The sequence below is a fragment of the Athene noctua genome, chromosome 4 (assembly GCF_965140245.1).
Source record: "Athene noctua chromosome 4, bAthNoc1.hap1.1, whole genome shotgun sequence".
Taxonomy (NCBI): Eukaryota; Metazoa; Chordata; class Aves; order Strigiformes; family Strigidae; genus Athene; species Athene noctua.
Genome location: NC_134040.1, coordinates 72,172,349 through 72,197,442, shown reverse-complemented (window position 1 = coordinate 72,197,442; position 25,094 = coordinate 72,172,349). Strand labels below are relative to the sequence as shown.

Here is a 25,094-nt window from a genome sequence, read left to right as displayed (position 1 = left end):
TTTGTGTGACCACCAAAATTCAGATATCACTGTGATACATCTCTGTACATTTCTCTGCAGTTAATGATGTGTGTTCAGAAATACAAAATACTTTTCAAAGCATAGCCCGCAAAGGGTAGAAAAGAAACATGCATGAAATTGAAGTTCAGTAATATAATATATAGTGCTATCTGAATAATAACTACAAAATTATGTTTAAAATCTTCTGGCAGGGAACAGAAGTGTCTCTGTGAAAAATTGACATAATTCCACACTATAAATATTTCTTACTAGGATATCTTCAAAACCATTATCAGTAGATAATTGATTATTTCTTAAAATAATTAAATACTTGTTTTGTTTTCTACTTTTAAAGCCTCAGCTACTGATGCATTATTTTCATACTCTTTCTGACCAAGTACCGATGTCATTGACAGTTTAAACAATTTAATTAATTTTGCAAACAGTACAGAACAGTCATGCCATTATTAGGGGTAGTAGTTGTTTTGAAGTCTCAGATGCAGTGGTGAAGAGGTTCAAGTTGATGGTATCTGACAGTTCTTTTCAGCTGTAGGCAGTGGTGCTAATAATCGGCACATCCAGTTAGTTCAAATACCTTTCATGCTTTATGATTAACAAGCAAAATTATAACTGAATAGATTATGGCCTGGCAGCTCTAACTATCCATGCTCTTTTGGTCTTGCAAGGTCCTTAATCACCATATGGAAAAGCAATGTACATTATTACTGTATAGATTTTGTCTGCAATGCAGTAAATTTTATTGTATAGTTGGTTTTTTTTTTTAAAAAAAAGTAATATTTAAGCAAAAAGTTTATATTTTTTCCTTTCAATAAATTTTAACATAGGAAATGTCATTTTTCATTGCAAAAAATGTCAACAAAACTGTTTAAACAGCCACGAAGATATCTGCTGATGAGTGTTATCATTCCGTTCCTCTTCAAAGGACCAAGCAGTTGGTCTAGACAGCTCCAAAATGGGGGTGAAAATCTGGATGTACTGAAATCAGCAAGAATTTTACTGCTAATTTCAATATGATGATAATTTCTCTAAATGTCAGAAAATACATCAGGATTCTCAACATACCCTAATATCATAAGAAATTTGCTTAAGCATATAGTGGTCTTTGTTAGCAGTATTAGCTTTGTTGTGTTCTGTGTACAAACAGTGCTGATTTGTGCCTGCTCTAAGCAGGTCATTTCAAAAACTTTTGTACATCCAAAATAGCCATGCAGATAGACTGCAGCTTTAAAAGAAGCATTTCCTAAAATACATCATGATACTGAGACCGATCTCTCATGGTGCTATTTTGGATCTGGAGTTGTTTAATGTCACAGAGCACCTGAGTTTACTCTGTGTATTAAAGATTCTCTGTAACACATCCATCTTAAATGAAGATTGCGAACATATGAAGATGGCTTGATGTTTTTCTTTGGACCTAGGTCCCCTGAGAATGATAATTTCTTACCTGTGGTTTGCACTAGATAAGTTGATGGCTATACAGATAACATTAATATCTCTCAGAGCTGAAAGAATCAGTCAAAAAGTTGGGTGTCTAAGTGAAGACTTAGAAATGTTTTGGGGATTTAAGAACAGCTGGTTAGTGGTAAACTAGCATTGTATTTTGTATTCAGTGTACTTGTACTCTTTTGATACTAGTTTTATATCTGAAAGCATGACCTGAAATTTTATTTAAAAATTTGTGGATTTTTTTTACTACATTACATTACAGGCCACCAAGAGGGAAAACAGATTAGTTTTACTAACTGTAGATTCCTATCTGGCTTTAGAATTCCCTTGTACACAAGTGATTGGAGACCGGGTGTGTACTTTTCTATTGTTATGTCTCACAATGATTACAAAGATGCTGTGAGGCTATGCAGGGTGGAAATCAGGAGGTCTAAAGCCCAGCTAGAAATTAATCTGATTTCAGCAATCAAGGACAAGAAGAAATGTTTCTATAATATGTCAACATGTGGAGGTTTGAACTTGGGCGGCAGCCAGACCCCACGTGTCTGGCTGTTCACCTTCCCCTCCCCTCTCTGGTAAGATAGGGGTGGGACACAAGAAGAGAATTTGTGGATTAAGTAAAAAGAAATAATTTACTAAATATAACAAGAGAACAAGAGTAACAATAGTGAGTTCAAAAAGAAAATGGGTAAGATGCAACAGTGGCTTGCCCAACACAGCGACTGCCCCCCCAGCAACGAATACCACCTGACGAGCAGACAGTGTGATGGGAACCCCCAGCAAAAAGCTGAGTGGGAGAGAGTGACCCACCCACCTGGGCATGACATCACGTGGTATGAAATATTCTGATGAAAATTAACTCCATCCTAGTCAAAACCAGGACACAACAGCAAAAGAAAGACCAGGGAGAGCCTCCATCCTCTGCTAGATGCAGGAGGAAACATGGTAACAAGTGATGAGAAAAAAAAAGGCTGATGTGCTTAATGCCTTGTTTGCCTCAGTCTTTAATAAGAAGACCAGTTGTACTGAGGGAACCCAGCCTCCTCAGCCAGAAGACAGAGACTGGGAGAATGACCCCCCACCAATCCAGGAGGAGAGAGTCAGTGACCTGCTGCATCACACAGACACACGAAAGTCTATGGGACCAGATGGGATACACCCGAGGGTGCTGAAGGAGCTGGCTGGGGTGCTCGCCAAGCCACTTTCCACCATTTACCAGCAGTCCTGGCTGACTGGGGAAGTCTCAACAGATTGGAAGTTGGCCAATGTGATGACCATATATGTGAAGGGTTGAAAGGATGCTCTGGGAAATCACAGGCCTGTCAGCTTGACCTTGGTGCCCAGGAAGCTGACGGAGCAGCTCATCCTGAGTACCATCACACCACATGTGAGGGACAACCAGATGATCAGGCCCAGTCAGCATGGGTTTATGAAAGGTAGGTCCTGCCTGACAAACCTGATGTATGACAGGGTGACTTGTTTATTGGATGAGGGAAAGGCTGTGGATGCTGTTTACCTTGACTTTAGTAAGGCCTTTGACACCATTTCCCACAGCATTCGCCTGGTGAAACTGGCTGCTCAAGGCTTGGATGGGCACACGCTTTGCTGGGTAAAAAACTGGCTGGATGGCCGGGCCCAGAGAGTTGTGGTGAACGGAGTTAAATCCAGTTGGCGACTGGTCACGAGTGGTGTCCCCCAGGGCTCGGTTTTGGGGCCACTCCTGTTTAACATCTTTATTGATGATCTAGACGAGGGGATCGAGTGCACCCTCAGTCAGTTTGCAGATGACCCCAAGTTGGGTGGGAGTGTTGATCTGCTCGAGGGTAGGGAGGCTCTGCAGAGAGACCTGGACAGGCTGGAGCCATGGGCTGAGCCCAACTGGAGGAGTTTCAATAAGGCCAAATGCCAGGGGCTGCCCTTGGGCCACAACAACCCCCAGCAGTGCTACAGGCTTGGGGAGGAGTGGCTGGAGAGCTGCCAGTCAGAGAGGGACCTGGGGGTGTTGATTGACAGCCGGCTGAACAGGAGCCAGCAGTGTGCCCAGGTGGCCAAGAAGGCCAATGGCATCCTGGCTTGTGTCAGCAATAGCGTGGCCAGCAGGGACAGGGAAGGGATCTGAGCCCTGTACTCGGCACTGGTGAGGCCGCCCCTCGATTCCTGTGTTCAGTTTTGGGCCCCTCACTACAAAAAGGACATTGAATGACTCGAGCGTGTCCAGAGAAGGGCAATGAAGCTGGTGCAGGGTCTGGAGCACAGGTCGTACGAGGAGCGGCTGAGGGAACTGGGGGTGTTTAGTCTGGAGAAGAGGAGGCTGAGGGGAGACCTCATCGCCCTCTACAGCTCCCTGAAAGGAGGGTGCAGAGAGCTGGGGATGAGTCTCTTTAACCCAGTAACAAGCGGTAGGACAAGAGGGAATGGCCTCAAGTTGCACCAGGGAAGGTTTAGACTGGATATTAGGAAGCATTTCTTTACAGAACAGATTGTTAGGGTTGGAATGGGCTGCCCAGGGAGGTGGTGGAATCCCCATCCCTGGAGGTGTTTAAGAGTTGGGTGGACATAGCGCTGAGGGATATGGTGTAGATGGGAAGTGTCCGTGTGAGGTTTATGGTTGGACTGGATGATCTTCAAGCTCTTTTCCAACCTAGATGATTCTGTGATTCTGTTTCACTATGCATCAGTTTTTTTCCCATTCTTGGTAATTGAGTACTGGGCTAGATGAATCTTTGTTCTGACACACCTCTGTCACATTCTTCCATAACCCACGCAGACCAGGTCTTTTCAGGGGCTAAATTTTGAGAAGTTCATTCCAGTATTTATAGGCCATATCCATTTTAGAAAAAGAAAATGACTGGAGACACCACCTGCTCAAGCAACTGTAGTCTTATAAGTAGTAATACAGAATTCTATCCCTGTTCTTTTTGTATTTGCTACAGAGCAATTTCTTAATATGGTTTGCCACTTGTACTTTTAAGTTTACTCTTATGGGCTAACAAATAGATAATGAATAGATTTCAGGAGGATCTTGATCAAGCAGATTTTATTGCCTTGTCCTTTCATAGAAAATAAAGTCTCTCTTTCCTTGAAACATGAAATCTGCAGATAGTCAGAAAGGATCAGGTTCTGCATTACTTACCCATTTCAATTCTGTGAACACAAGACATCTCTGAGCCATGGACAAGCAGTAGGAGAAGACTTACCATGAAAATATTGCTCTCCACAGCACCTGTGAATAGCACCTCTTGGAGACAAGACATAAGACATTCGATAGAGTTTGGTCTGATGGTAAGCAGCCACCCTTACACATGCAACCACTGAATTATGGGATGTTACTGTTTCACTTCATTTGCTGCAGTCGGAATTTTATTCTCTCTCCTGGTCTAGTAAGCTTGTCCCCCTGCAGAGGAGGTTAATGGAGTACATTCACTTGCAGTTTTATAGTTCTTTCCTTATTTTTTCTTTCTTTTGCAGATTTTTTCATTGAAGCCTGATTTTCCTCTCTGACAGGCTCAAATTGTATTACAGACCATGGTTCTTGTTCGGCTGCTATAGTATTCCCAAGGAACACCATGCATTTCATAGATGTCATTGGAGGTATAGGTATCAGAAGAATGAACTGAGCCATTTGGAGACTATTCATCTTAATAAAAGAAATGCCATCAATTCTTCTGGAGAAAGTTTATAGATTGCTGGAATCTTAAGTGGCAGTGTTATAATTGTGGATTTCCTCAACATTGTATTTTGTGTTATTGCAAGTGACAGAAGCTACAAAATCTCTGATGGCCTTGCACATTAGCTTCACTGAGTGCTTTGATTTTGTTAAACTTATACAGGGCCTTTTGTTGCCAATTCAGATAACTTACTTTCTATTTTTGGTGTCTCAGGTGACAATTTTTTTATCACTGTGTTTAAGAAGAGGTCTTTTAAAGAGTTTAGGGTAGTTATTCAATGCATCTGGTCAAATGGCAAATGTCTTCTATTTCAACTCTTGTAGTCTTTGTTCAATTTAAATGGAAAAGCTATATAGATGAAGAACTTCATATTTTGTTGCTTACTGACAGGATATATTAGAGTACAAAAACATAGTTTAAGCTTTCCAAAAAGTGCATGCTGTTGCTAGGTTCAACTCAATATCTCTATTGTGTCTACGTGCATGGACCCTGATCTGTAATGGGAAAACAGCAGCCCTGGGGTTAGAATCCAGTCAGCTCAAACAAAACCTGTATTATCTCAGTATGTCAGTGAATAGAACAGATTGAAAAGAAAAAAAAAAAAAAAAAAAGAAAAAAAAATAATATTTTGATGAAAAAGAAAGCATTCTTAGTGTAAAATTTTCCCTTTTTCACTAATTCTGTCTTGACATTTTCATTCTGAAAGAAGGGTGCCAGCCTCTGGAAGTCTTATATTCTCTTCTGTAGAAAGTTGAAAGCTTTACTAAGGGTAAACTTGGACATATTTATTTAATAATTGCTTTATGATAAATCAGTTTATTAGGATACTCAGTTCATCTTCAGCATTGCATTTCAAGATCTGCCCTGAAGAAAGGTGTTAAATCTGTCCCTTAAACTAAGAGAACACCCAAAATGTTTTTCTTTTCTGAATGTTGTTATGCCTTCCAAAATAGTTCAGTAACCATTAACTTGCTCTGGAGCCATTTCTTCTTATACTGAACACAATATGGTCTCCATTTCTAGGCCAGAAACTTGGAGTGAAGGAGTATGGGAGAGCACATAAAGCTATATTTGCACTGTCAAATAATGTAGCTCATTGGTTTGCTCCTTGGCTCTTGGCCTTGATTATCCACACTATTGGTTCACTTCCAGACTCTCTGCTGAGGTAAAGTAGCTGTTCCCCTTTCAGATGTACCTCTGGCAGTAGTCTTCTCCATGGACTTCATGCAGGCTATATGAATGAAAAAGCAGCAGCTTTATAGTCCTTTAACTTGCAAAGTCTCCCAATGGTATTGTATCAGACACTGTACCCTCCAATATTTTCACACACCCACATGCCACACCAGTGCATGCTTCTCATATCTTTATTTATAAAATGGCACTTTGAACAAGTTTCCCCTTCCTCTCCAAAAATAGTAATTGTAATTCAGTAGGATCACTGTTGGTAATGCAGGATTTTTGGATTTAAAAGATGCATAGGAATAACCACATTAGAAATTACCAAGGCTAAATAAATTCTTGTTTCTATGAATATTCATACACATCTCATAAAAATTCTCCGATCTACATCAGACATTCATGAACAATCCATTTGGTGTTCAGTGCATAGACTAGCAAAACATAATTGCACTTTGCTAACATATTTCTTGTGTGCACGTGTAAACATTTCAGATATTTGTACCCTAATCATCTCTTTTTAAAATCATTACTTTCTTCATTTCTTCTTCAACTTTTGATTAGTGAATTTGTGTGGAGACACAGCTGCAGATTACATTTACTTAACTAGAGTTCTGATTTTAGTGAGGCTGTGGTACAGTGTAGTAGAGTTTGCATCTCAGTGCATGTGATTCCTGTGCCAGGGGGAGTGGGTCCTGCTGTTATATTACTGATTTGATGGATTGAATGCCATAGTTTTCTTCACCAGTAGAGAAAGAGCTTGTCTACCTCTGATGGCCTCACTTTAGGAAAGACACAAATAATTAGCTAAATTGGAGTGATTCCACTATCTCAGTCCTCCCTGAGGTCTGCAGACAACTGTGTTTTTTAATGCACAGTTATAAGTGATTAAGAGCAATGTGAGTGATGAAACATTGAAGAAGGACACATAAGCAAATAATAAGGGTAAGTACAAAGTGATTTAAACATCAGATCACAATCTAAATACAAAAAGAAGAAAACTGCTTCAATGCCAGCCTTAAATCTGCAGACTTTAGATGGATCCAGTGTGATGTAAAATTCCTTTATGTCAGACACTTGGAGAGTTTAGTTGATTTCTGTTAATTGGCCCAATGTTCAATTCTGCTGTCCTTCCCTGCAAGAGAAAAGGTACAAACCAGTCCTACCAAGACTGCAGACACTGCGTGCTGCAGACAGTCCTACCAAGGCACAATGGTAATTTTCTCTTACAGTAGATCAGTCAGACTTACATCAGTCCTGTGCAGGTTTTGTGCACAGAATTACCTTGTGTGGTAGACTGTTTAAGCCTCTTATCAGCACAGAACATTTCTGATTTCAGAAAATGTATAATTTGGAATACTGACATTTTTTTCAAAAAGTTTTCTTATAAAGAGCATTGTTCAGTGATCTTTCTATCCTTGTCTACTAGAGTTCAAGAGGTTTTATGTCAAATTCAAAAAGTCTTTGTGGGACCGTGTCAATCTTATCCTTGGAAGGATGAAAATACCCTGACTTTGTACCAGAGCTGTGTATTGCTTTCAGGATTCCTTGAAACTGAATTTGGAAAACTACCTCACCTTTGGGGTATGGTTGGCTGGAAAATTACTGTTCTATCCCTATTTGATACTTTTCATATCCTCTATTATGTGCAATACTGGATTCCATCAAATATATAAAGATATCTGGGAATTAAAAGATCTTGGAGTATAGCACATTATAGTAGAACATCTCCTTGCTATCAAACTTTTTTTGCTGACTATCTAGCTTCATAAGTATGCAATTTACAGAATAATAACATCAGTTTTATCCTCAGAAATTCAGAATAACAGAGCATGCTTAGAAACGATAACCAACACTAAAGGTTACCAGCAGTTAGCAAAGGAAGCCATATATATTGGCTGTCCTCAAGAAAAAAAATTAATAAAGTCAACAATAGGTCTGTGATACTTCTGACAGATTAAGGAATTACTATTGTCTTATTTAATTGCAGTGTTTTAGTACACTTAGGTATTTTAAGTTGAAAATAGTATCTTGGCACACAAATTCTTTATGTTGTGGTTACTACTGTTTTTCCTGCACTCAGAAATGGTCATTATATTTAAATATGAAGTCTTTAAAACTGTGAGGACACAAAGAGATTTTATGAAAATGTAATTTAATTGAAATAATTTTATATTTTATGAAACATTAATCATGAGCAGAATGTCTGTATGGAACATTAATTTGAGGCAGTAAGAATAAGCAGCTGCAGTTCCCTGATACAGTATCTGCAGCATTTATATTAATTATCTCGTAACATAGACTAACTGAAGTAGAAAATTCATTATGTTTAGTTAAATAGTAAGGAGATCAGAATGCTTTTGTTAATTTCAAGGTATCTTCCTAAAATCATTGGCCTTAGAGGTAACAGATGGCTAATAAACTTCATGAGCTCATGAAAATAGAAATATACATATGAAGTTTTTCAATTTACAGACCTTTTTTTAAAAAAAATATCTGATTATGCATATGGGACTGTAAAAAGATTACTGAAATGACTGTCCCGTTCTTTAGTTAAAAGCTTGAAGGTCTTTTGGTCTTTGTATCAAATTTATTGTTTTTTGTAACCACATTTCTTTTTGCTATACATTGTCCTTCCCATTTGTGACAGATGATACAGAGCTGGAAATGCTGCCATATATTGCAGGAATTTTAAGTCCATTTGCATACAATTCTCGTTCTGCTGTTCTTAGACATTTAGTTAGCCCAGTGGGGACTAGCCCTTAGTCTGGAGCCAGGAATTTTCAGTTTAAGCAATCAGTTTCTTAAGACTAAATTCATAAAGTTATGCAGACTTGCAGAGTAATGACACTGAATAGGTATGCTCTGTATAGTGTTCCAGTTTGCCTTAATAGATACTGTCTTTAAAGGCAGCACTGAATTCTAATGGCAGTATAGGGTTACCATATTTTTGCACAGGGCTCTCTGGAAAAGAAACACATTTAAACGCACATACTGGATGTGCAGTTCATCAGTGCATCTCAGATATATGAGATTTACTGTGTAGCCATATAGTAGTGCTTGAATGGTAGGTGATACATTGAAAGGTCATTGGACTACATAAGCATCAACTGTGGACTAATGTAAATAGTCCTTCTCACAGTTGTAGTGAGAATTGCTGCTGCAGGTTTCTGGATGTCTGGACAGATAGGTGCAATCCTCACGTTACAACATGAGAAAATGCTCTTGTACTTTTCAGAGAAAACAGTATAGAGGTGCAAGATAGTAGATAGTAGTATATTGTTTCTTTTAAAGAGCGGTAGTCTTCCATAAAGTGAGGGATCTTCATGTGAATGGCATGATGATCAGAGAACATGAATGCCTGGACATTGCCCTGAGAAACCTGATGTCATTAGATCTGGTTTTAGCAGAGGTTAAGACTGAATGACTTCTGGAGTTCCCTTCCAACATAAATTATTCTGTAATTGCATGCAATGATTCCAATACGTAGAAGAAGTTGGGATGATTGAAGGTCTTGCGTTAGCACACACGGATTGTTAAATTACGCATCTCATGTGGAGTAATTCTTAGTTTGCTGTAGGAGGTAGATGATGTGTACCCTGTTCTTCAAATTGTCCCTATGCTCTCTGTATATTTACTTCGTGGTTATTCTATTATATACCTGGATTTATGAATGTAATTCTGCCAGACTGCATGCATGAGATTGTATGTGCTGGGGATGATCTGCAGTTCTGGTTGTAAGGGGGGATGTATCTTGAAACACATGCTAGACTTGTGTGGCCACACAACCCCATGATGTGATAGTGGAGTACCACACTCTTGGAAGTGTGCCTTCTGACAGGACAAGGTACTTCATATCTCACTCTGAAACAAAGCCTCAGTCCTTCTGCTACAACTGAATCTCACTGGCCATATCATCAGTAAATCATAGGTTTCACACTAACTGGTCGTTAGTGGATTCAGGAATGGAAATGTTATGACTTCAGGAATATTCTGGCTGTGGGGCACAAAAGACAGATCAGTGGGTGAGTTCTACATTTAAATTACTGTTAAACTGTGTGCTAATTGGATATTGTTCTGAGGTCTGTAGCTGAAAAAATAGGTGGAAGTAGCTCTCTTACCAAAGTAAACAGAGACACAAGTTCTATCTACAACCTTGTGGTCCCATATATTATTGTGAAGGGTGGTACCTACTGTGGGTTGTGTTTTTCATTGCTTTTTTTTCTTTCTAAATCACCTTTTGACCCTTCACTTAACAAAACCTACTCAATACAACAGTATTTCAGTGTGCTTATTATGTCAATATGGTAATGATATACACTCGTGAAACTACAGATAATTTTATATATATCTCTGTGTGTTTATATAAAAATTATACACTGTTAAAATAACTTACTTGTTATGTCAGAAAACTAAGACTGGTTTAAATATATTAGGGAATTCAATCCATTATGTTAGTCCCAAAATATGTTCTGCATGTCTTTATAGCTTTCAGTAGCACTATTTTTACTTCTTCATCAATTAGCTTGAGTTGAAAGGCACTGAAAGAACACATACTGATTAGCATTTTCAAATATTCTACTTCCAATCAGTAAATTATATTCAAATGCCAACACAAATTGTAACATTTACTATATGTGAAAACAAATTGAACAGTTGGTTCCACCTAACATTTAAATAATATTTATTGTAAAGATATTTCTGGATTGAGTACCTATAAGTTTTCAGATTCCTTCATTTTTTGCATAGCTGTATATGTTGGTTTTAAAAGACAGTCAGTTTTTATTACTTCAGATGACAAAAGACTCCAGTAACCTTTGAGCTAGTAACTTAATTTTACCCCATACTAATTCTCTTAATGGCTACTAGAATTTATTGTAATAGCAGGAATGCCTTGCATTGGCATTAGACAAAAGCAGAAGTATTTCTTGGCAGGTTCCTGAGTGGATTCATGTGATTTAATATGCATTTTTTGATTACTGTCTGACCTTCTACAACCTTTACTGTCTGTCTTTCTCCATTAGAGATTCATCTCCCAGTCTATCAGGTGAAATAATAGTCTGAATAGATCTGAATTACCTCATGTTGACCTATTTTATTTAAATGAGTACAGACCAATGCATATAATAATTTCAGCAACATGTATCTTTAGAAGCTGATCACCAGAACAAAAAGTCCCTAAACATACTCTGAAATGCATCAATTCATTAATTAATGTAATTTTTCAGCGTATAGCATAACCCTGAGCAAGCACATTTCAATGGCAAATAGTGTTCTAGTGAACGGAGTGCTAGGCTGATCCTCTCTGTTACAGAATACAAAGATATAATAATTCACCTTGAATAAACCTGTGAATTAAGGTGGAGTGCTGAGGCACATACTGTACTGAGACAGGATACAGATCAGAAACAACAACAAAGGCAAATGTAGACATTTTCTGTAAATATAACTGATTTTTTTTTTTTTTTTTGTTACTTAAAAATTTTAATTAAGCATAACTTAGAGTTATGTTTTGCAGCTCAGGTCCTCTGAAAAAATATCATGTGTGTAGTGGTGAAAATGTCTGTTTCTCATGACTTTCTGAAAGCTACTTTTTAGACTGAAGTCTTTTACCTCTGTTCTGTGTTCATCTGAATGTTCTTGGAAAGTTGAACAAAACTTACTGATAAGTTTCTGTGTGAGTGAGATTTAAATTGTTTATTATTTTAGAGGTTATTTTACTTCTTTTCTTACATCTCAGAATGGGAAGAAAAATCTGAAGTGTGATGCTTTAAGAAAAATCACTTCTAGCTGAAGTTATTTGACATTCAAAATCGTATCTTTAACATATGTAAGATGTTAGAAAGGATTTTATTCTTTTTTAATAACTCTTGTGATAAGAATATTCAGTTTGTCTGGGTATGTATAGCTGCCTTGATACATAGAACATTAAGTGGGCTTCTTTCTCTAGTCTGAGGCCCTCAGTTTACTCAGAATGTGCAAATATTGCCTTAGTCATTTTGGCCACAGTATAGAAATACAACTTTATTATTAAACAGAAAGGGAAAATTCCATAGTAATATATTATATAAGAAGTAATATGGAATCTGTGTACTGATTTGATATAGAAATGCTCAAAGAGCTGATAATGAATGAAGCTAATATCTAAGCTCTACCATTTTATATACTTTGAATAATGTAAAAAATTCTGTTATTTTCCAGCAAGTTTAATTTTATGTGTTCATGGGCACTGATATATGTGCCAAAAGTCAATGTACTTTTTAGCATTACTTCTATATATGTAGCATTCTTTTTTTGCTGGACTGAATGTGTGAGCAATTAGTGTATACTCACATTCTGTGTGGGCAGAAATACCTCTTGTTACCAAAAAACTGGCTGTCCATAGTGATTTGGATATAGTTAAGTCATTGCTGGGTCTCGCTCTAAGTATGTGTTTCTTCATAAATGAATTTACTAACAAAAAAACAACTATTAAAAAATGGAGGTAGATTTCTCTAACTTTTGATCAACTCTGCTTGCTTTATGCTTCTTAAATAATACTTAATACATGTTCTTTTGACGACAAAATGGCTGTTAAGTAATCTGAACTTTATTTTATTGTCTTGTCTTTGTTTTGTGCTATGAAAATTGGGTGCTTCCTACTTTTTAAAGTTTAAGCAGAGAACACTTTAATTTCCAAATAATTTTCAAATCATTTCAGACATGAATTGTATTACCTGCTGCCTGGTTCACTGAAACTGTTAAGATATTTTATAGAGTAAATAATCTTACCCTAGGCTGATGCACAATGTGCTGTGATCAGTTTACCACTATGCAAGCCCAGCTTAGTGAAAGAAGGTGAGATGGTGAAAGAAGGAAGAGATGGGTGCCAGACTGCAGCAGGAACAGGACCCTAGGCCAAATAGCCCATCCCACAGTTTCTCTAGAGACGTCTCTGCTACTCCTGTGGAAGAGATAAGGTGGTAAATCAGAAGCAGTGTCAGTGACAGCTACTTTCCTGAAGCTGTAATCTGTGCATTTTAGACAGGAACAAGAATGGAAACAGAAAGCTGCTACATCCTGTTCCACACCTACTTCTTACAGTTACCCAGGTGTTGGCCCCTTCCTTTTCCAGGGCATGAAGCATAGGAAATTGAGAGAACAAGCAGAAAGCACAGGATTTTTTTAGGAGGAGAGAGAAAAAGAAAGAAGAGTTCATCCAAAAGTCTCAAAACAGTGAATCCTCTGCACATCTCTCACTTAACCTTGCTTAACATTAAAGCTCACAGGCCCATCACCACCTCCCTGAAGTTCTTGTGCTACTTCCTGAACTTTCTTTCCCCCAATTTTTTTCTTCTATTATCAAAAATATTTTCTTCCTGAAAAGAAATTTTCTAAAAATTGGACCTTTTGTAACGTGATAAGACTTGAGACAGATCTGTTCAGCAGATATTGACAGAACAACATAGATAATTTTAGGCCATATTTATTATTCAATAGTCTATTTGAAGTTTGGACTACTTAAATAAGATCTTAAGGCAAAATTTATCCCTAGACTGTCCCTAAGTACAGTACTTGCCCTGTAAACCAAAAATTATGTTATTTTCATAACTTAAGAGTGACTGCTCAATGTGCCGCTTACACTTGTTAAAGAGTGGTGAGTAGTCTGATCAGATTGATACAAATAAAAGAAATGTCAAGATTTAAATGTTTGTATAAATTCATTAATAGCAAAAGGAGGATTAGGGAAAATCTCCCTCCTTTACTGGATGCAGAGGGAAACATGGTAACTAAGGATGAGGAAAAGGCTGAGGTGCTTAATGCCGACTTTGCCTCAGTCTTTAGCAGCGGAACTGGCTGTTCCCTGGACACCCAGCCTCAGGAGCTGGGAGATGGGGAGGGGAAGCAGATTGAGGTCAGCACAGTTGGAGAGGAGGTGGTCAGAGACCTGCTGCACCACTTGGATGCACACAAGTCTGTGGGACCGGATGGGTTACACCCAAGGGTGCTGAGGGAGTTGGCAGATGTGCTTGCCAAGCCGCTGTCCATAATTTGCCTGAAGTCATGGCTAACTGGGGAGGGGCCATTGGGCTGGAGTCATTAGATCATCCAAATGTCACATTTGCCACCCATCTACAAGAGAGGCAGAAAGGAGGATCCAGGAAACTATAGACCTGTCAGTCTGACCTCGGTGCCAGGGAAGGTCATGGAGCAGGTCATCTCGGGTGCCATTTAGAGTCATATAATGGACAACCAGGGGATCAGGCCCAGTCAGCATGGGTTTATGAAAGTCAGGTCCTGCCTGAAAACCCTCATCTCCTTCTATGACAGGGCAATCTGCTTACTGGATGAGGGGGAAAGGCTGTGGATGTTATTTACCTCGACTTTAGTAAGGCCTTTGACATGGTTTCCCACAGCATTCTCCTGGTGAAACTGGATACTCATGGCTTGGATGGGCACACGCTTTGCTGTAAAAAACTGGCTGGATGGCCGGGCCCAAAGAGTTGTGGTGAACGGAGTTAAATCTGGTTGGTGGCCGGTCACGAGTGGTGTCCCCCAGGGCTCGGTGTTGGGGCCACTCCTGTTTAACATCTTTATTGATGATCTAGACGAGGGGATCGAGTGCACCCTCAGTCAGTTTGCAGATGACCCCAAGTTGGGTGGGAGTGTTGATCTGCTCGAGGGTAGGGAGGCTCTGCAGAGAGACCTGGACAGGCTGGAGCCATGGGCTGAGCCCAACTGGAGGAGTTTCAATAAGGCCAAATGCCAGGGGCTGCCCTTGGGCCACAACAACCCCCAGCAGCGCTACAGGCTTGGGGAGGAGTGGCTGGAGAGCTGCCAGTCAGAGAGGGACCTGGGGGTGTGATTGACAGCCGGCTGAACAGGAGCCAGCAGTGTGCCCAGGTGTCCAAGAAGGCCAATGGCATCCTGGCTTGTGTCAGCAATAGCGTGGCCAGCAGGGACAGGGAAGGGATCTGACCCCTGTACTCGGCACTGGTGAGGCCGCCCCTCGATTCCTGTGTTCAGTTTTGGGCCCCTCACTACAAAAAGGACATTGAATGACTCGAGCGTGTCCAGAGAAGGGCAACGGAGCTGGTGCAGGGTCTGGAGCACAGGTCGTACGAGGAGCGGCTGAGGGAACTGGGGGTGTTTAGTCTGGAGAAGAGGAGGCTGAGGGGAGACCTCATCGCCCTCTACAGCTACCTGAAAGGAGGGTGCAGAGAGCTGGGGATGAGTCTCTTTATCCAAGTAACAAGCGGTAGGACAAGAGGGAATGGCCTCAAGTTGCACCAGGGAAGGTTTAGACTGGATATTAGGAAGTATTTCTTTACAGAACAGGTTCTTAGGGTTGGAATGGGCTGCCCAAGGAGGTGGTGGAGTCCCCATCCCTGGAGGTGTTTAAGAGTCGGGTCGACATATGGCTGAAGGATCTGGTGTAGTCGGGAACTGTCAGTGTGAGGTTAATGGTTGGACTGGATGATCTTCAAGCTCTTTTCCAACCTAGATGATTATGTGATTCATTGAAATCAACATTAAAACAAGCAATAGTCATGATGTATTACATAATGGTAGCCACTGTTATGAATTAATTTTGAACCATAGTTGTAAAGCACAATAGTATAAAAAGCTGTTAAAGAATAACATTGGTCTTGAACTGTCCTAGAATTTGCTTTTAGCTATTCATGCATACCATAGAAAAACTATTTAATGGAAAATTGTAAAATCTGACTTCTACGATATAGCACTAGAGTTATAGGCAGTTTTGGAATTTGCAATGCATATATATGATTGCTGTAGATATATACATATGTGGATACATATGTATGTATCATAACAATATGAAAACATGTTCATGTGAAGTGAATTGTTTCACGTGTTTATTTGATTCAATTTATTTGGAATATCTTTGAAATATCAATCATCGTGTATTTGAAGCAGTAAATGTGTTAAAGTTTAGCCCCGAACCTGAAGATACTAAACTTTAGAGCTTTTCTATTTCATACAAATATATAATTTTAATGAAGAAAATATTACACAAATTGAATGTTAAGAAGTTGACTTTCAAGATGCCACCTGAATTGCTACTTATATAAAATATATTGTAAGCACCATTGTGTGTGAAGAAAGAAGTGTATGTGGTTTTTCTTTTCTGTCACATTTTGGCACACATGTATGTTGAGATAGGACCGAGCTGGACTTTTACTACCTGATTTACCTTTGGGAACTGTCAAAAGATGCAGTCTTTTCCTTTGAGAAAATTTCTTTGTCAAGCCACTAGTCCTCTGTTTCTCTGTGTTACTTGATGGGGTAATGAGTGCAGCTTTCCTTCCACTGTCATGGCTTAAGTAGTCCAAGCACCTTGTACCTAATAATTTAGGAAATGAGTGGTCTTGGTCGAAAGGTACTCAAATGCTAATCTCTAACTATAGAAATATCTGTACTAATTTAAGGATATATTTGCCACTACTAAATACCTATGTTCTTACATACTTATGTAAATCTGTTTTCTGCTTTGTCATTTTCCAGTATAAAATACCATGTTGTAATAAGGTCTCTTCTAATATATTTTAAATCTTGTGTCAGGATAGTACCGGCTTTTTCTCGCAGTAATCACAATATAAAAACCCAAGTTTCACCAGATTGTTGTTTCTGAAATTCTTCAAACAATATAATGTAACAAAATATTATGCAAAAGTAACCATGGAAGTGAATGAATACTGGCATCAGATGGTAGGGAATTAACCTTAAGTAGCTCCAACCAAAACCATTTAATAGGAACCATAAAATCAAAACTGCATTCTTAATTTTTTTTTTAATTATTATTCTGATATTTTAATGTTTGGATAGCTAGATCTTGAAAGGTATTCTGGAAAATGGTAAGTATACTGTAATCTGAAAATTTAATTTCTCAGTAGAAAATTCCAAAATAGAGAAGAAAAAAAAAGGGGGGGGGGGGGGGGGGGGGAGTGGGAATTGGAAAAAAAAATCCAGTGTATTTTACTTTCCAGCAGTCAAAATTAAATTGCATGAGTAGCTGTTATTTAACCAACTAAAAATTTTAACCTATTTCAAGCATCCTGTGGAAATGAAATAATTGGTAAAAAGTTTCATGGCAAGAATTGTAATTTGCTGACAGGTTCTATCATTTAAATCTTTTTCTGAGTTGCTAGTAAATTAACTAAATGTTCTTTGATAAAAAAATTATACTTAAATATTGAAATACGAGACATTGTTATAAACCCATGCTTTAAATCCTTACTGAGAACACAATTTGTCCATGTAAATTATTAAGTGTGTGGTTTAGTGTAGTTCTGCTACATCTCCTGTGCATATTTCACATACAGAAAACATCTGCTTTTACTAGGCATATTAGAAATGTCATGAACCGAAAATACACTGTGCATTTAAACTGATAATACAGTAAATGTGATTACCTGCCATGTTTGAGAGCTGACTCCAGCACGAGTAGCTATGGGGTGTAAAATAGGCAAATGACAGTTTTAATCAGTTTGTTTTGCATGGCCGTGATTTTAAGGTGATATACTCCCATGATAAAGTTAACAAAATCAGTAAAATGAACCAAAAATTATTACAGTTTTCTCATTCTTTGTTTTTAGTGAATAGTTCAAGCAGACATTGGGCAAAGGTGTATAAGAAGTTGAAGAATGCCTCTAACCTGAGATCTGATATAGGATGTGTCTGATGCCCAAAATGTTCCATTTGTACCTTCCATTTTGAAAGGAATGCAGTTCACAGGAGCACAGAAAATGGCATTTTATGTCATATTGTGCATGACAGTGCCTAGTACTAGATGCTGAAACAACAGTCTATTTTGTTCTTACACCTAATAACCAAAGAGGCACTATCTCCTTTTCTTAGTGCTTTGTTTTTACACCTTAATGAGTTTAGGAGATTATTAGCTTCACTGTGTCTATTTAGCTGCTTCTACAGAAGGGCAACCATGTGCATCTTTCTGTTAATGTTATTCAAGCTAAGCTTTTACTTGTAGCTTGCCCTTCCTCATGCTCTCCCATTTTTATATATATATATATATATACATATACACACAAATATATGGATATATATGTGTGTCTGTGCCTGTGAGCTTATATGCTGGCTCTGAGTAAGTCACCTCAGCATCAGAGGTTAATGAGAGTAGCACTGCATATAGACAAGTTAGAAGTAGATGAAAATAGCCAGGTCAGTGCACCACATAAATGTAGCTATGTTATTGCTGAGCCCTATGGTGGTATTACGCAGTAGTGTGCAGGGTAGATAAATCAAAGCAGTTAGATGTCAGGTCAGGCACCCCTAATGACTGTGCTGTGCTCCATAACCTTTGATTCAATTCTAAAAAGCTTTCTCTTAAACCAAGGGAGGGCAGTTAGAGAAGGGAACAATATTATTCTATTTCACCTGTAATGGGAGGGGAAATTAAAGAGGAGCAGGGTGTCCCAAGTTAATATCTGATTCTTTATGCTGATCTGTCAGCTGGTGCAAGGATTGGTAAAGGAAGGTGTCATTGTAGCAAACATAGAAATCCCACAAGTTTGAATTATGATGTGTAGTCTTGGCTCAGGAGACCATTTTCATCTAGTTGTTGTGATATGACATTTTTGAGCATACATGCCCATATATCATTAAAAAGAGTTTTTCTCCCCAGTTCCCCATCAAATTACCAGAAAAAAATTTGTTCCATTACACAAGAGAAAAGCACAATACAAGTTTTATAAAAATGTCAGTTCATAATGTATGCAAATGTATGTATAGATTGCACCTCAGTCTTTCATGGAGAGAATCAAAGTCTCAAGAGAGCCTTCAGCAAAGAATGAATAAACAAATGCTCAGATGCCTGCTGTGGTACAGGCTTTGATAGTTGTTGACATAATGACATATTTCAGTCTTACTCTAAAATACAAATAGGTATTTCACAGTGTTGTTCAATTTAATAAAGTGTGCTGAAGGCTATGTCACCAAGTATTATGGATTGCTATATAACAAGCTGAACTGGAGATTTGTTTTCAAGAGCATCACTCTGAAGCTCTGCTAATTTGGGTATGAGCTATTTAGATTGTAGCTTAGTCAGTTACTGGTAGACCTGGAAATTTATCCTGATTTGGAAGCAATAACTGTTAACAAGGGCAGGGGAAGGTATTTTGTTACCTAGGGAAGGATACATCCATTGCCTTTCCTGCTATTGTCATCTTTCAGATTGTATTATTTCTTTTGTCTTCTCCCAGTTTCTCTCAAACACACGAAATGGGAAAACAGAGTTCTGGAAGGGGTATCTGCTTGCTCCAAGCAGACCTTTTCTTTGTCTTCTTCAGCAGCTTAGTAGTGAAGGTGAATAGGCCTCCTCACTGCACATCTGTATTATCTGCTTCTGCTGCTGGCTTCAGTACCATCAAGTACTGTACAGCACTTCAGCCAGCCTGCTACAGATTCTCTCTTTGGTCTTGCATGCTTTTTTAGCTTTGCTGTTTCTGGTCAAAGAAGCCATCCTTTCCATCACCAAGTGTCTGTGTGGTTGCCTGTTTGCAGTAAGGTGCTCACAAATGTTGGCTTGTAAAACTGCGTTCAACCAAATAAGCTTTCAGGACGCTCATGAAGCACTTCCTCTGTCAACCCTATTTCCTCTTTTCATTCTTTAGCGTAGGAAAGAAAGCTGGATGTTCCTGCATTATCTGCCTAAATCACATCTCTGACATGTTCTGGTAGGGGTTTCATTATTATTGTCTTAATGAAACTCCCAGACTGTAATGGGTGTCTGCCATACAGCATCGTCTACAGTAAGATATGAAAATGCCTGTGCTAGAACTGTTTATAGTAGTTTGTAAAGGTTGTTTTTAATTTCTAGATATATATAATTGCATAATTGCTTTATACATTAGGCATTTATTTCTGAGGACCTTAATTGGATTTTCAAGGCATACCTAAGTAATGAAACTGAACTATATTAATTAAAGAAAGATGTGGAAAATATAGGGGGGGGTGTGGGGGGGGTGTTTTGTTTGGGTTTTTTAAACATGGTTTGAAAAGTTCTATTTAGCGCACAGGAGAAAAACATTAAACTGCTCTGCATTTTGTTTTCAGTGTGCAGTGACCTGGAATTCAGGGAGGTTGCAAACAGATTGAGAGACTGGTTTAAGGCACTTCATGAAAGTGGAATTCAGAATAAGAAGACTAGGATTGTTCAAAGGCCTGAAAGAACCAGTAAGAGATTTCTACTTGTCTTATTTGATGTTCTCTTTGATACTTTTCTGTACTTTTGTATTTCCATTTTAAGTCTTGCTTTCTCCTCATGTGCTTTAAATAGGCATGTGTATGAAACCATAACTTAGTGCTTTTCTAAAGTTAATTTCTTATTTATGGCATAATACTGATATAAGATGTTCTCTTTAAATTTTCAACATTATTTGGCATGACTTTTGCTTCTAAGAATGTATGGCAGCTACCATTCACAATGCTTTTATTTGTGAATGCTATCAAATTGTCTGTTTGATAGAGCTTGATAATTAGCTGCTGTATAAGGAGACAGAATAAACAAGTAGGGATTCTGATCAACTTTTTCGTTGAGAAAAGTGAGTTGCTGAATGGCTAGTCCTAAGGAATAATGTACAGGAGCTGTAATTACATGTGACCCCATCATTGCTAGTTGATACCACTATAGGTACTGGTACAGAAGAACACGTGAAAAAGAAGTTTGTAAGAGAAAAGGAATTTTCATGGATATGCTTCAAATTGGAAAATACTCAAGAGTACTAATAAAGTGCAAATAGTAGGGGCATAATTTATTTTTAACCCCCGCAAATATTTAAATAGGTTTTTTGTTGTGGAAAGTAATAAAGTTTTAAAATGTGTTTATCAAATGGCTTATTTAAAATAGCAACTGAAGTGTGCAATAATAGTTTCGAGAGTGATGTCCTACTGTGAAAGAGAGTCAAATCAGATTTCATAGAGCAAACTATGAATTCCTCCAGAGTATGTTTCATAGAACTTGGCCACCACTGGCTGCTTACCTTAGTTCCTTCATTATTAACTTTCTGAGTATTTGGGATTTTTTTTTTTTTTTGCTTTTATTTGATTGTTATTTTGTAGCATTACTTTTTTCAACAAATCCATTTATTTCATTTTTTTTGTGTGATTTTTTCATGCTAAGGAAATACAAATAATTCTGTAAAGCACAATGAATTAAAGATGATTCTCTGTTATCTGGGAATACTTCTCTTAATATTGAGAAAAAAATGTTTCTGAGCTCAGGTGGTAATACAGTAATACCACTTTTTATGGAGACTGAGAAAAACACGTTTAAAAACATTTATTTCCAGTTTACATTCTGGTTGGTGCCCATAACTGGCATGTCACCTGCTCCTCATCCAGTAATGAAAACAGCAGAAATACAAAGTTTGCAGCTCTTAAGTAAGCATTTATTGTATAATAATAAATAAAATGTATCTAATAATGTAGCTAGTGTTAGCATATTGTTCAGTTAAAGGTCAGCTGAAACTTTACATAGAGTCCTGTTTTTTGCTGAATACAAACTTTGTTGGGTGTATAGGTAAGGTCAGAAATGCAGCACAGCTGTTTAGAAGCCTGATAATACAGTACAAGTTCGAAAAGAAATTTGGGCAATGTTAAATGAAGCAACTGTAGAGCTATTAAGTACTATGGCATACATAAATAAAAAATCAGTGTTTCGAGTAATTGGATTCTATGTAATATGAGAATGTAAAGAACATAATTAATACATTGAATACATTGAAATATAGTGCAAGCACAAAGTTCTTAGGAGTGGGAGATTTTTTACTTGGACATTTTCCTTGGCCTATTTCCTTAAGCACCCAGATGACACTGATAAGACCTAGTTTCTATACTTGAGACACATGTTTGCATCACATGTATGTGGATATATTATACTGACATTTATTTTATCACTTGTTTGTTTGTTTGTTTGCAAATTTTTACTTTGCAACAGCAATCAAAGACTGTGTTTAGACTTAAGATCTAGGATTTTAATATGTGTGACTAAAAGTGCAAGTGTCTTGTGGATTTTTGGATCTTGTCATTTTTTGGACCTAGAAATATGTTATGTGAGCCAAACCAATTGGTTTGCTTTTAAACTTCAGTGGTCACTTACTGTAACATCAGCAAGATTGAGTGGTGTCTATCTAATGTTGATTTTACATCTAGTACATCCTAAATGTTGATGGTTTAGCCCTTCACGTACAGTGCATAAGATAATAGCCATCTGCTTTGATTATCTAGACCAAATCAGTTGTGAGATACGTAGGTATTCTTAGAACAGGTTGTTCAATTGCATGAAGCACTTTAGTCTGTGATCATGAGGAGATATTCTGCAGAAAATGTTATGGTCTCATTCTCACTAGCTTCCTCCAAAGTTTTAGGATCTCTGGGATCCTAAACCCACCTAACCTGAGCTAGTAAAGGAATCTTTCTAATGCAGTTAGAGATGTATTTGCCTTTAAAAGCCTTCAGGTGAGGATCTTCTCTACAATTACAGTTTTTTCCAATGGAGGGGAAAAAATGGGTTTATGTCCCAGTTTTCAGAATTTCCTTTTGGAAGCCTTCAAAGTCATAAAGTTCTCTCCTTTGATGGTATAAAGAATTTACATGTACTTTAGGAGGTATATGAAATTTTAGGCACAAGTTATCCTGGATCCTACCCTACCAGTTTTTTGAGACAGAATCAAGTGTTGATTTGGATGTCTAAGAATAGTCTTTCCAGGGCTTCTTTTCATCAACAGGTAAGGAAATATAATCTCTGAGGAAAAATCTGTTTTCATTGTACTGCTGACTAAAGTCCCTGTGAACACGGTGCTGTCAGAAATGTTTGACTTATACTTTTAACATGGTACCAGAAATTAATCCTAAACTAATCTTGTAGCAAATATTAATTGATTACTATGCTGGTTTTAAATTAGATTTTCTCTTTCAAAGAATTAGACCTCATCAACTTTAAAATAGAGGTTGTGTTACAACAATGTTGAAAAGTTTGCTATTTGTTATAGGCATGCTAGGATGTAAACATGGGAGTTTGATGATAGGCTTTGGCATGTTTATTTTCTTTTTACTGAAACAAAGCAAATCAAATTGTAGAAAATGATTACATGTGATACAATTACTTTGTCCTACCTTTTCTTCTTTTTCTCTTTAAAAAAGAGTTTTTCGACAAAACCCACCGTGTCCCACAAAAACATTTGAAAAATAACTGTTTAGAGTCTAGTGTTCTAGCACTGTAGTCAGTTACTCAAATAGCATGTATCTAATTGTCAAAAAAATTTGCTTTCAAGTATAAAAGATCCTATTTGCACAATTTTTACTTGATTTTATAAATAGCCAATATTTAATTGATTGAATTAATTTGACAGGCTACTGCAAAAAGGCCATCCATCTATAGACAGAAAGTGATCAAATTAAAATATTATCAGTATTAGTTTTCTTTTGTTTGTGGATTTGTGGATTCAAAATAGTTTAAAAACTGGTTTCATTATGCAACTATATGTTTTTTCTGGTATGTACATTTCTGAACTTCAAGATTTCTCATTTGAGGCAGCAAAAGATACTGCATCTTAGGAGAAATTAACACGTTTGAGGTTTAGAAGAGGATATTAGGTCACTGTGTCCCTGTAAACACACAGAAAAACAAAAATAATGATAACCATTCAACATGATAATGTCCTTTCTGATACCATCAAGAAATTCTTACAACTGTTCTTCAAGAGCTAAGCTCTTGAGTAGTATCCCTAATGAAATCCCTCAAAGTCAGTCTCCAAAGTCATAGCAGGTCCAAGATATCAGGTGCATTAATTTTTAAGTATAACAGGGAGTCCAGCTTCTATTTTGAGGATGTCTGAGAGCTACACCTAGAAGTAAATCTTGTGAAAAACTTCTTAATCATGTATAACAACCTTATGCTTAGCACACGCGACTTGATCTGTACAGAACAACAGCTACAACAAAAAGCCACCTAAATGTAACTTCCCCTTTCAGAGTCCTAATTATTCCAGCAGATCCCTGCAGCTGTTCATTACCCTTGCCGAGTTAAATATCTGTTTTGGCACCCTTTTCCTCCAGGATGTCCTTTATTCTTGTCATAGAGTTCCTTCCTCACTGAAAAAACATTCTTCATTTAAAAAAGCAATTTGTGACAACCTTTCTGACTGTGTGTTTGCATTTAGGATTTTTCATGTTTCAGTCTGGGCACAGTCCCTCTGACCAAGGTAGATATGGTGCAAATTGATAGTGCCTTGCTGGTACTAGTGCTTTTCAGAGTTGTTCCAGCTATTAAATAGTCCACATTGATCTTTACAATCATTATTTCTAAATAAACCAAACAATATCATTTAAGTTTTTCTGCTAGAGCCATCAATATGCTGATAACAAGTTAAAAATGTAAGGTGCCTACATTGTTGTGTTTTTACAAGAGTTACATAATTTTGTTTAACTGACACTTATTTTTTTCCAAAGCTGAGCCTTATTAGTAATGACTGGAATATTTCAAATAATTAATAGGGGTTTATTTCCAAAATCCCTTTTGTGTCTAGATGTATTCAGATCGCATATATCTAGAAGTATCACTACTAGAAATGCTATATAAACACTTAAATCTTGTTCTCAGGCCACTTAATGGTCTAAATAAATGACACAAAGGGGAAAAGGATACTACAGGAATACTCCCATTATTATTCCCTTGTGGATGGCGAAATAAGAGTTGAAATATTGAGATTTTAAGTACCTTTTTTAAAGTCTTTTAAAATATTTGTTCTGTTTCTGTATTAATTT

At 37.6% G+C, this 25,094-nt stretch overlaps 1 protein-coding gene across 2 annotated transcripts in view; it reads left to right on the top strand.

The window, feature by feature from the left end:
• SPOCK3 (SPARC (osteonectin), cwcv and kazal like domains proteoglycan 3) overlaps positions 1-25,094 on the top strand; it is a 213,659-nt gene that overhangs the window by 170,814 nt on the left and 17,751 nt on the right. For both annotated transcript variants that reach the window (XM_074905726.1, XM_074905727.1), the window contains one exon: positions 20,385-20,504. In XM_074905726.1, coding sequence (XP_074761827.1) covers positions 20,385-20,504 — 120 coding nt within the window. The remainder of the gene's footprint in view (positions 1-20,384; positions 20,505-25,094) is intronic.